The sequence below is a fragment of the Molothrus ater genome, chromosome Z (assembly GCF_012460135.2).
Source record: "Molothrus ater isolate BHLD 08-10-18 breed brown headed cowbird chromosome Z, BPBGC_Mater_1.1, whole genome shotgun sequence".
Lineage (NCBI taxonomy): Eukaryota > Metazoa > Chordata > Aves > Passeriformes > Icteridae > Molothrus > Molothrus ater.
Window position 1 is genome coordinate 28,916,513 of NC_050511.2, and position 12,091 is coordinate 28,928,603.

General features: G+C 35.0%; 1 protein-coding gene across 7 annotated transcripts in view; it reads right to left on the reverse strand.

Annotated features, from left to right (window-relative positions):
* The window catches only part of PTPRD (protein tyrosine phosphatase receptor type D), a 1,172,279-nt gene that overhangs the window by 96,351 nt on the left and 1,063,837 nt on the right, over window positions 1–12,091 (reverse strand). For all 7 annotated transcript variants that reach the window (XM_054517855.1, XM_036402900.2, XM_036402899.2 and 4 more), the window contains 2 exons: window positions 7,681–7,771; window positions 1,477–1,686 (listed from right to left, as the gene is read on the reverse strand). In XM_054517855.1, coding sequence (XP_054373830.1) covers window positions 1,477–1,686; window positions 7,681–7,771 — 301 coding nt within the window. The remainder of the gene's footprint in view (window positions 1–1,476; window positions 1,687–7,680; window positions 7,772–12,091) is intronic.

Genomic DNA, 12,091 nt, shown 5'->3' on the forward strand with positions numbered 1-12,091 from the left:
ACCTGTAATCCTAAAAGAAAATCAGCTATAAATGCTGGGAGCTGATACACTGGAGCATTGAAAGTCATTGAAAGCTGAATCTGACACACCCTTAAATAATTCTTCACAGTCTGTGGCTACCTCATGCTACTCAAGCACATAAATGTTTCAGATGGCATGCTGAAGTGTCTTATAGATAGCCTAAGTTCAGTAATGCCTTTTGAAGTCTTTCAAGAGTAGGATCCTATATACATTTTGTTATATGTGTCAGTTTACAAAACTATTTCTTCCTGCTTTTTCATCCTGATTTCTAACAAAGCAATACATTTAGGTCATTTATACCTTAATTAATATAAAAAACACAAGAAACTGCACTTTATATTGAAAAGATGCATTTTAGTACAGGTAATTTATAACATACAGATTTATGGCCTCTTTAATTTATAGTAAAAAGCTGTCTACCTTCTCCAATCTGAACCTTTGTGATGCAACACCTTCAGAATTATCTGTCTATGCAGCCCATGTCAAAAAGTGAAAAGAGAACTTTTGATTTATGTTAGAGCTTGCAGGAGGCACTTTATTTTCAAATGAAGCTATGTGTCTAAAAGTATTCAAAGTGGAACTACCTCCTCATTGTGCTTAAGTAGGCACATTTCATTGACACCAAGAAAGAAATTGCAGCATTATACACTGCAAGCATTTGACTAGAATTCAGATTATTGGTCTTGGATTTTCAAGTGATTGAATCTGCAAATGTAGCTGTCAGGTTAAGTTACAAATTAGAAACATACTGTATTACACACTGTATGTTAAAATGCTAATGTATATTGCATCTTTCAAAAGTCTTACATCTGTCTTTTTTTTCTTCTTTTTTAATACATTAAACGCATTAGGTTAATTCATGCATAAAGGGATGTGACTACAAAATGAATTGTGTAAAGAGAAATGACAGCTCATTTTCTAGTTTTTTTTTTTTTTTAGGAATTTTCCCTACTATTGAATTATTTTCTAACTTTCTAACAATTTACAGAAATTGTTTTGGAATGACTGCAGCTAAAGAGGGTAGCTGTGCATGTCTCTAGTTCAATGGATCTTTCCAAGAACCCTGTATATCCTATACCATTATTCACTGTAGCATCAAAAGACAGCTTTTAAATTCTTTTAAATACATAGAGAAAGATGCTGCTGTAAAGATCATGTCTCAGAAGCTGTGTCCATGGTCAAAAATATACACAATGTAATTTTCAAAGGATCATGACACAGCCAATAAAAGGTGACTCTTAGGTTTCAGTTATACACTGAAGTAATACACAAAGGTGCAAACAGAACAGAAGAGTTCAAGGAATTAATGGGCATTGAGTAAGGAAACACTCACCTTAAAGATGGTCTGACATGTAATATTAAAAAAAAGCTTTAGGGAAGTGGAATAAGCGTTGAAAAAATGCTTCCATGATTGTGTAAGGTAATTTAGATACAGAAAAACATGAACTAACTTACAGATTCTGAGTGCTCCATTACAGCCAATACAAAGAAGACATATTCTTGACCACTCTGCAGTTGCTTATTCTCAAATCCACCATAATGCTTCTTATCCCCCAATGTGAATTCCGTGGGAAGAACTTCAAAGTGAGCTGCAATATATGGCTTTAATTCAACTTCCCTCCCAAGACGAATGCTTCTGCGTTTCCTAGCTATCTCCTTAAGCAGCTTTAAAATGAAGGAAGGGAAAAGAAAGGGGGGGGGGGAGAGAGAGAGAGCAAGCATGAACAGAAAGATAACTGTAAACAATTTTAACGTAACTTATTGACAGTGTAATGAGAAAATTTAATGCATGACCAAGAACTACAAAAAACCAATTTATCCACATTTCATGGGATATATCAGTACCACTAAATCAATTGCAAAATCTTCCAAATTCTTGACATTCTTGTCAGGATAAAATATTAGGAGGCAATTGCAGCACTCAGACTACAAACATAAAACAATTTTTAGATACTGTTGTGTCTAGGAGGAGGTTGGGAGAGGATAAGAAAATCTATTTTCTCTGGGGACATATAATTACACATAACATATTACATATTATCTATCTATCTATCTATCTATCTATCTATCTATCTATCTATCTATCTATCTATCATCTATCTCTATATTGAGTCATAGAATAGAATCATAAAATCAATTACATTGAAAAGGGCCTCTAAGACTGATTCCAGCCATTAATCTAACATTGCCATGTCCACCCTTAAACCATGTCCCTAATTGCCAAAACTACACATCTTTTTAAACACCTCCAGGAAAGATGACTGAATCACTTCTTCTGATAAACAAAGCTAAAATTTACATCAGTACAAGATTAGATGCTAGGCTCAAACTTGGAAAACATACACTTACTAATAAAGGAACTTAATCTCAGCTAGTATAATCTGTTGATGAATTACTTATTAAATCAGACAAATGCTTCTTCAATACCTTTTTTTTGCTTTACATATACTGGTATTCCACAAAAATTAGTCTGATTTGATTACAAGGAGTCTGAACTTGTCTTGTGTGATAAATTATGACTTCTAAGGTCTCTTTGTGATTCCCTTTGTTTTTTGCTTATGAAACTTATACGATGTCCTGTAGTCTTATACTTAAATCACAAATTTTTCTAAGTAGTTTAGTCTTTTCAGCACACTAATACTTCTCATACAGCAGATTAGCACAAAATTCATTTCTAGAAAAGGAGGAGACAAATCTCTGGAGTGAAAAGTAGATAAAAAAAAAGATACTAAAGTCCAATCTTAACTATATATATTAATTTCAAAGTACATTTAGTCAGGGAAGTTCTCCACAGAATCATGGAATCATAGAATATGCTGAGTTGGAAGAGACCCTCAAGGATCACTGAGTCCAAGTCCTGGCTTGGCACAGGACAGTCCCAAGAGTCATTCCCTGTGCCTGAGAACACTGAACTTTGTCATGCTGGTGCTGTGATCACTTCCCTGGGGAGCTGTTCCAGTGCCCAACCCCCTGTGGGTGAAGATTCTTTTCCTAATATCCATCCTAAACCTGCCCTAATGGAACTTCAGACCATTCCCTCGGGTCCTGTCTCTGGTCACCACCGAGTGAAGAGATCAGTGCCTGCCCCTCCACCTCCCCTCACAAGGAAGTTGTAACTGCAATGGAGTCTCTCCTCAGTCTCCTCCACCAGGCTGAATAAACCAAGTGATCTCAGCCACTCCACATATGGCTTCCCCTCAAGGCCCTTCGCCATCTTCAATGCACTCTTTATTTAGGCCACAGCTTAGTGACCACACCTTTTTGTCTCCCTTCAAGGTATCTTGTATTTTGCAATTACACAATTAACAATTGCAATGCATGTAAAGCAACCTAATATTCACTCTGCTACTCAGAAAGGAGCTTTTAATACTGAATAATTTGATAACCTTTCTCACTCACTAAATTTAAGGTTACAGATACATATGAAAGCAAGTTGTGCCACTTGAATCCAGGCTTCCTTAACATTGAGAGCATTTGGATTTTATACCTTCAAACATCTATGCAGTAAACTGCTTTCCAGCTCTAATGCTGTGTCTGTGCCCTGTTGCAGAGATTTTACATTCATTTACCTTTATCAATTTCAATGCCATGATACAAAAGCTGGTACAGTGCAATGGATCCCCTGAGCAAAAAAAGAACTGGCCGTAATTTGAGACTAGAAATCATTATTCATTACTCAAGGACACTATTCCAATCAGCAGTCCATATTTCTCTTTCATTCTTCCTAAACAGTTTAATGAGCAGCTAGAGTCTATTTGCGTCGTATAAAAATGAGGGCAGAAGAGAACTGTAATATTGAAGAGATTTCTATTTAGTTGCTTTATTGAAGGTGACTCTCACATCTGTTGGTAGCTTCCTATGCCCTGGGAAGAGTTACTAAATGCAGAACATGAGGCAGGGAATAATCAAAGTTTGTTCCAGGTTAGATCAGCCCTTACAGGATCTGCTGAGAGAAGCACTATGAAAGGTTTATCTCTGTATGATGCCACATTTTATAACAATGCCTATGCAGAGGGCTGAGCACTGGCTATCTGGAAGTCTGCCAAAACATGAAGCTAAGTGTTGGGGTAGTAAGAGTGCACGCTAGCTTAAAGCCAGGAGCCACAAACAAAACAGCTCTAGTAGAGGTGTATGGCTTGTGCTATCCCCAAGGCTAACTGATACTTCCATCACCTCTTCAACGGGAATTAAAGTTGTGTGTCTGCCTCAATTAAATTCATTGTTCTTTATCATATGTTTCCAGATTACAGTGTATTTACAACTTAGATTATGAATAACTCATAATAAAATGTCAAAGTACGGTAGGAGTATAGCCATCAAAATTAGATTAAGATAGTGAGGCAAAGAAAAATGTTTGAGCTTGATAATTTCTTGCATTTGAAATAGTAAGAGAAAACATATATATTGTAAGAAAATGGAAAGATGAAGTATAGTATTAGAGTGATCAGGAACTGAGTTTTGGCTATGAATGCTAAAAGTTAGTTAGCCTGAGACAAATAAAATTAGTTAAACTTTTCAAAGGTAGTCATACATCACCTAAGGCCAGTTAACTTAGGTGTGTTTGTGTGTAGATAAAAACTTTGTAACATTGATTACACATAACTGAGTAGACCTCTGGTGAACCTCCAGCCTCATTAATGTTTCATAAGGAAATGGTGGTGTTGCCAAATATCATTACTTGTTCCTATTGTAAACTTAGGAGTTTACAACAGGAGATTTCAATAAAATTACTGATTTTATTTAAGACTTCCATGAGTTCAATAAAATTACTGAATTCATTTAAGACTTAACATGGCAATCTTTATTTAGGTTTTACTGCTTACAGATCTAAAGTAATCCTAGTAGGTAATACTGCAAATCATAATTTTTTTTCTTTTCATTTATTTGCATGATGTGTCTATTTAAAGTCACTAAACCTCATGATATTAAAAAGAGAAATTTTGAGTTAGTAAAAAAGGACTGTATCTCTAATATTTTTTTTTTTTTTCAGATACCAAACATCTAGTTCATTATCTGCTATTTTAAAACTATCTTAGTTTCTTTCAGAGCTGAGGTTCAAGGAGCAGGAAGATTAGGCAACTACAATAATAAATAAGGCTGAAGAGTCTTTTTGGACTGCTCAGTTATGTAATGGAGTTATACTCAAGAGCTGTTTTATTAGCAAATACTTTCCTTCTGGCAATCTACGAAAACTATTTGGAACATAGTTCTTTGAAATATCTACTACCCAACCAATTCTGATACCAGACACATATCTGAGACTATACCAAAAATATAAATATGTATCCTCACTTGATCATCAGGAACTATTTGCTCAGAGAGTAGTGTTTTGAGTAGTGTTTTTTTGAAGGGGTGGTGGTGTGGTTTTTTACTTTTTGGTTTGTTTGGGGGTTTTTCTTGGTTTTTTTTTTGTTTGTTTGTTTGTTTGTCTTTGTTTGGTGGTGTTTTTTGTTTTGGTTTTTTTTTTTTTGTTTGGTTGATTTTTTTGGTTGGTTGGGTTTTTTTGGGGGTGGTTTTTTTTTTGTTGTTGGCTTTTTTGGTTGTTTTTTGTGCGTGTGGGTGTTGTTGTTGTTGTTATTACTTTTTTCCAAATGTATTTATTGTGGCACTGTGTTCACAAACTTGTCAGGAATAGCACACTTGACAAAATGCATACTTTCCAAAGCTGGAAGAATACCAGTTTTTTAAGTAATAGAACCTGAATGAGTTAGCATGATATGCAGTTGCTGCATGCTTTTAATGTTTTTTCCTGCTCAGCTCTTGCTATATGTATTGGTGGCAATTGTAAAAGATATATCAAGGTGTTTAGTTCTTTATCAGAAATAACTTCATTTTCCAGTCAATGCATATCTTATTTCTTCCATCATTAATTCTACAATGTGGTCTCAGTTATATCAATAGAGGTGGGAAACAACCCATCCTGACACAAATATTTCTGAATTAATAAATGTTCTTTATCAATCTGTTATACCGACTAAGGCAGCAGAACTTGCAGGATGATTAAAATGACCCTTTGTTATGAAAATCAGCAGGAACCATAGAATTCTATTGCCAGAAAGTTCAATGTCATCTGGCACCTATCCTTTAATCTATTAATGCTGCTGAATGTGACTTCAGCCTTTGGATGTTAAAAGTGGGTGGTAATACTCAATCAGTTTCCATTACTGTATAGATGTGGCTGTCAGAGTTTTACTGTTTAACTGTATTTGATGTCACCTATGACTATGATCATGAGCTGATGGCATTTAGAATCAACGTTCTTTTAAAGGGAAGAAGTTTATAGATCAAAGCGAGCCATTGCTGCAATTGAATGAAGAGAGATGATCACATAAATGAAACTGGTCAAGAAGAAACATAGGGGTGAATCAGTTAGCCATCATGCCCTCCTCTGAACAGTTGTTTTTAATATTCTGATTAAGGATTTACCTGTTGTTGTGACAAGGACTGAAATATTGCATTGATATTTTGAGCACTTTCCACAACACTGTTAGTTTGGTGAAGATCTTTATTTTCCCTATATTTTGGGGCAAAATTTGAAATTTATATCCATTTTGTCAATGGCAGGAGAGAAAAGAACATTTATGCTTGCTTGCAGGTGATCAACACTTCCCACTAACTGTGTTATGGAGAAGCATATGGTGGTTAGCTCTGTAACATAAATCTCTTGAATCCACCAAGAGAAAATAGAAAAATAAATTGATACAGTCAAAAGAACACTCTATCAGGAGTGAAAAAACCTGATTCTGGTCTTTGAATTGCAGACATGTACAAAGTACCACAGCATTTGAATGTTATCTAAAATTTTGGCCAGATACAATGAGAACAATAATAACACCACCACCTGTTTTTTGTAAAAGTCTCTCATAGGGGGCCCTTGAAAGAGTTCTAAAATCACAAAAATTAGCATTACTACAGATTTACAGATTGAAAGAAGAAGGACAAGTTTGCATGAGCTATACTTTCCTTCAGTAAAACAGAAAATGGGGGTGAATATTGTATTTCCTGGAATTATTACTATATCAATAATATACTGAATTGATTTCTAACATTGCTGGGTTTATTTCTAAAATGAAAGTAATTCCTCCCCTTGGATTAAGGTCATTTACAGTTTCAGACGATGACACAATGTTGCTCTTTCCTTCCTTGTTCATGCATTTATTTCTGATCACAAACTGTTGGTGGAATGGAGACTACGTCTCACTAGAAGTATTACAGTATATGAAAATGGTGTAAAAACACCACCAGAAGGTCAAATGTTAAACTGAGGTGCAAATTGCAATTTAGCATTTGTTACAGACTTAGTAAACACCCCTGTAATGAACCAGACCTTTATTACAGTTCATATTGTTGGTGATTAAGCTTTTGCTGACAAGTCATTTCACCTCCTGCACTTTTGCATCACTCTTTACAATAGAAAAAAAAAATAAAATATTACTGTCAACAAATATAAGACACTGTGCTCTTTATTTCAACTTAATGTCTTTACTGTCTTCTCATTTAAGTAATCTGAATTTTTGTTTTAGTCTCCACAGGCTAACACAAATATAAATATAAAGCATCCTGACAAAACTTTTAAAACTGGTGAGTTAATTACCTAAAAGTAGAAGGACTGCTTCTTTACTAAAGGAGAAGAAAAAAACCCCAAACCATGTACAGTACCTCATCTAATTCCATTTCATCTGGACTCTCCCATGGTTTGATAAACTTTCCACGAGACCTCTTCAAAGGCACAATAACTATGTAATAGCCTCTGTAAATGACAAAGTTGGACAAAAGAGAAGGTGAATGAAGAGGAACAGATAAATTGATGGAGCGGGTCTGTTCAGAGGAACTAAAGAGAAAAGTGGTATGTTGACAATAAACTTCTGCACATTAATATGTCACTGCAGTCCTCCAGACATAGCTGTAAACGTTCACACTCTTGAAATAACATCAATTGTAAAGCATTTGCCAAAAAAATGGCACCAATCACCTGCCTTTTTGTGCAAACATATAAATATTTATAAAAAACTTTAATTACAATGTACTAAAATTATGACATGAAATACAAGAACCATAGGTTATGTGTGCCCTGCCACCATCACACTGAAACAAAACCCCAAAGCCCTAAATTGAAATATATTACCATATATTTAAATCTCAATTACCAACCTATCTTCTCCCATTTTAATGTAAAATCAAAATAGTAGGTTTAAAAAATTTATTTTTTAATGCCAATATCATAATAAAGAGAAAAGAAAGCAAAGAGGACATACACTGCACCCATACTCTCCTTCCTTTTGACAATCAAATGCCATTAGCTCTATCTACATAAGTATCCTGTTCACAGTCATAGGTAAGAGAGCTTGATATATACTTCTTTATATCTAGGTTTTGCAAATTTTATATATATAATATTGGAAATATTTTCATAATAATATTTTCTTCCTCCCCACCCATGGAGACTAGTAAATTATATTTTCTAGTATCTACTTTTATTGCTTACTTCACAAAGCCTGGATATGTGTCAGGCAGATCCATAACTTCACATTAATGTGAGGGAAGAAGCAGTGGAATCATAACAGCAGGACATTCAGGGTAGTATATGTCTTCTTGATAAACACACTTGTCACGAAGTCAAGCTCTCTCCATATCAGGGGAGAGGAAAGAAACATTTTCTTTGTTTCTAGTAACAAAAGCTTATTAAGGTGTTTCTGGGTCTCATTATGGAAGATAATTTTAGTGTTTCATGGGCCATCTCCTCTTCCAGTCTGCTTTTTTTTTTTACAATCCATTCAACCTTCTGCAAAACTATTAATTTTACTCATGAAATGCAGCTGAAAATCCTAAGTAATTAACAGTCTACAGAAAAGGAGCTGCCTAAATGCTGGCTCAAAACCATGTCAGTCTAAGCCAACACTAAACTATCATTTTTACCATACCATTGCAAGCCATTGATCCATTTTAATGATCTCTTCTTATTTAAATCTCTTTCCCATAAAAGAAATGCAACAAAACTGTAGGTTTTCAGCTCCTGTAGAGAGTATGTGTATTCATTAATATTTGTGTTAAGAAATTTGAGGAGGTTTTCTGTGGAAATGCTAAGCTCCAACAGGAGCACTGGAAAGCAGTGTTGCCCATAGATTTTTAACTAGTGTCCCCTTGCTGTATTCCAGTATTTCAAAAAACATCTGTGGCATGCATTCTTATGGTGACAATATTATAAATAATCTTTTAAAAACATTAAAAACTGTCAGGCTGGTTGTCCCCAGGTTTTAAACCTGCATTGGTCTATTAAAAATACTTTGAATTGTAAATCCAAGTAAACACTGACTGACATACCCTTTCTTTAACAGATGTCTAAGAATCAAGACAAAAAGAAATGAAAACTTGCCCCTCTATGTCTTTCAAACATCAAAGACACATACTTATCCTTTTCTTTTTCTTCATCTTTTTATTTTTTAAGCTAACAAGTGTTCATACATTTTTCTTTTCACCCAAAGAACATCCAGCATGTAATTGTAACTTTCCCACTCTTTTTCACTTCCCTCATGAAAGTCTCTCTCTTGTAACTTTGAAAACCTACTAAGACTTTCAGTACACACAGAGTATTTTAAACTGAAAGAATAAGCAGATAAATAGTAAGCAGAAAAATGAAAATTTTCACACTAATATGCAGTGCTGCAAATTGTGAAGGACAATAAAGTTCTGTGATTTTCAGTGAATTGTGCAAAATATAGCATCTCCTGAAAAACATGTTTTATATTTTACTTTGTAATTTGCTTGTTTCTTTTTAGGTTGGAGGTTTTCCTGGGGGAGAGGAGGGAGGAGGGTGAGAAATAAATGGTTTATTTTGGTCTTGTTTTATCTACTGAGTATTTGAGAGACCAAAGTCTTCCACAAAACTCTGTTTTTACTTAAGACTTTTCCAAGATGTAAGAGATTTGGAGAAACATGAACTGTCCTTTACGCATAAAAATTGCTTTGGAAATAGCCCAAAATACTAAGAGAAAGAAAAATTAAGAACTTGCTCCCTTGAGATGAGCAAAAGAGATTATTTTACTAATCATAAGGTGAGCTCTGCACCAATTTCTATCCTGTATCACCATCAAACGTTGATAAATACTACTTTCCTTAATTACAAATATTACAAAGGCTTTTATAACATTACCCTCAATCTCATTACCTATTCTACATTAGAGCAAACTATTACCTGCTTCACTTTGTGGGTAATTAGTATTATTGAAAAATTCTCAGTACTTCATTGTAAGCTAGGGACAATCCTCAGCATATAATGTACCAATAGAGGAGCAGCATGTCTAAAAATGTCAACATGACTAATACATGAAATTGTTCTTCCCATATAAAGACTAATGCAGAATAATTTTACTTATTTTATTGGGGCAAGCATCAGGTCAGGCTTACTGTTCAGTAAGTACTTGCTTTGGTATGCTCGCTCCAAGGGTCAAGTCAATCTTTGTTGTTGTGTTTTACTTTATCAAGCCTGATCAAATCTTAGAAAATAGATGCAAAAATAGGAAATACATTATTTGCAAAATTGGCAGTTGGACCCTATAGATTTAATATACCTTTTCTGATGTCACTTAGCCTCTTTAACTTTTCTACACTATATAAAAAGAAGGGAATTGTCTTTTATTCCAGTGCTATCTTCTGCTGCTGTTAGATCAGCTATCCTGCACATTTTTCTCTCTGTGAATGCTCTGCTTCATAAATCTTTTTTGACTCATTCCATCTTCAGTCTTCCTTAGCTGCATTTGTTACTGACTGCATCTTACTCAATCTAATGGTAATGACTACATTTTTCAGTTTTTCATCCTTTTAATGTTTCAAAGTCATTTATTTCTTGACCTTACCTGCCTCAAAATCTTCAGTCAGTAATGAAAAAGGGGGCAGCTTTCTAGAAAGCTGTAAAAATCCACCAGGGAGACAAAGCTGAATTCCCATCATTTAGAGACTGGCTCATTTTCCTCCCCATTTCCTTTACATTACATATGGGAACCTTACAGATCAACAAGAATCACTATAATCAGAGCAGTAACACTTATTGGTTGTATCAAGCTTCATGTTTTCCTGGCAAATCTTTATTGTCTAACCTTTCTAATCCCTGCTGACCATGTGCTCTCAGATCTTTAGTCCTGTTTCTGTTTAAATTTAAACACCACCTGTTCCCTTCCAAAATCTATGTAACCTCTGGAAAACTTCCAACTTTTTAGCAAAATCTCTTGTTTTCTTTCTGAGACCAGTGGAGAGGACAAGGTATTTTTATCCTGATAAAAACTATCAGAAATAATTAATCTGAATTAATTTTAGTGCAGTATCAATTCTTTAAAACTCAATAAAATTCTTGAGTGACTGAGTCTGACTACATCAAGGAGCTACAGCAGGGTAGTTAGCATTGATTGGTATCCATTCTTTTTGAGATGATAAATTGTTCAAAATATAACTGCATCCCTCATTTTGCAGTCCGTGATGAAACACAAAAGTACTGTGAGAAAAATCTGCAAACTGAAGGACAATCAGTCTTTATACAAGTCTTATATACAGCTATGAGACAAACTTGAGAGTTCTAGTTGGAACTGACATACAGTGATCATCTGTTCCCATTACCTCACCACTTCAGGGGTGACCAAAAGTTAAAACAAATTAAGGGCATCATCCAAATACCTCTTAAACACTGACATGCCTGGGACATTAAACACCTGATTAGGAAGCCTTTTCCAGGTTGAAAACACTCATAGTAAACAAATGCTTCCTAATACATCTGATGCAGCTCCCCTGATGCTGGTCTGAGGCATTGCCTCATGTTCTATAAATGGATCTCAGTAAGAAGAGATCAGCAGCTCCCTCTTCACTTCCCCTCCTCAAGAAGATGTAGAGAGCAGGAGGTCAGTCCTTAGCCTTCTTTTCTGCAAACTAGACAAGCTCAAAAACCTTAGCAGCTCCTTAGAGGATATTCCTTTCAGTCATCCCATCAGCTTTGTTGCACCCTGTTGAATGCACTCAAGGACCCTTATAACAGAATTTGACATTTGCTCTTAATTTTCATGCCACTCATGACTGCCCAGTGTTC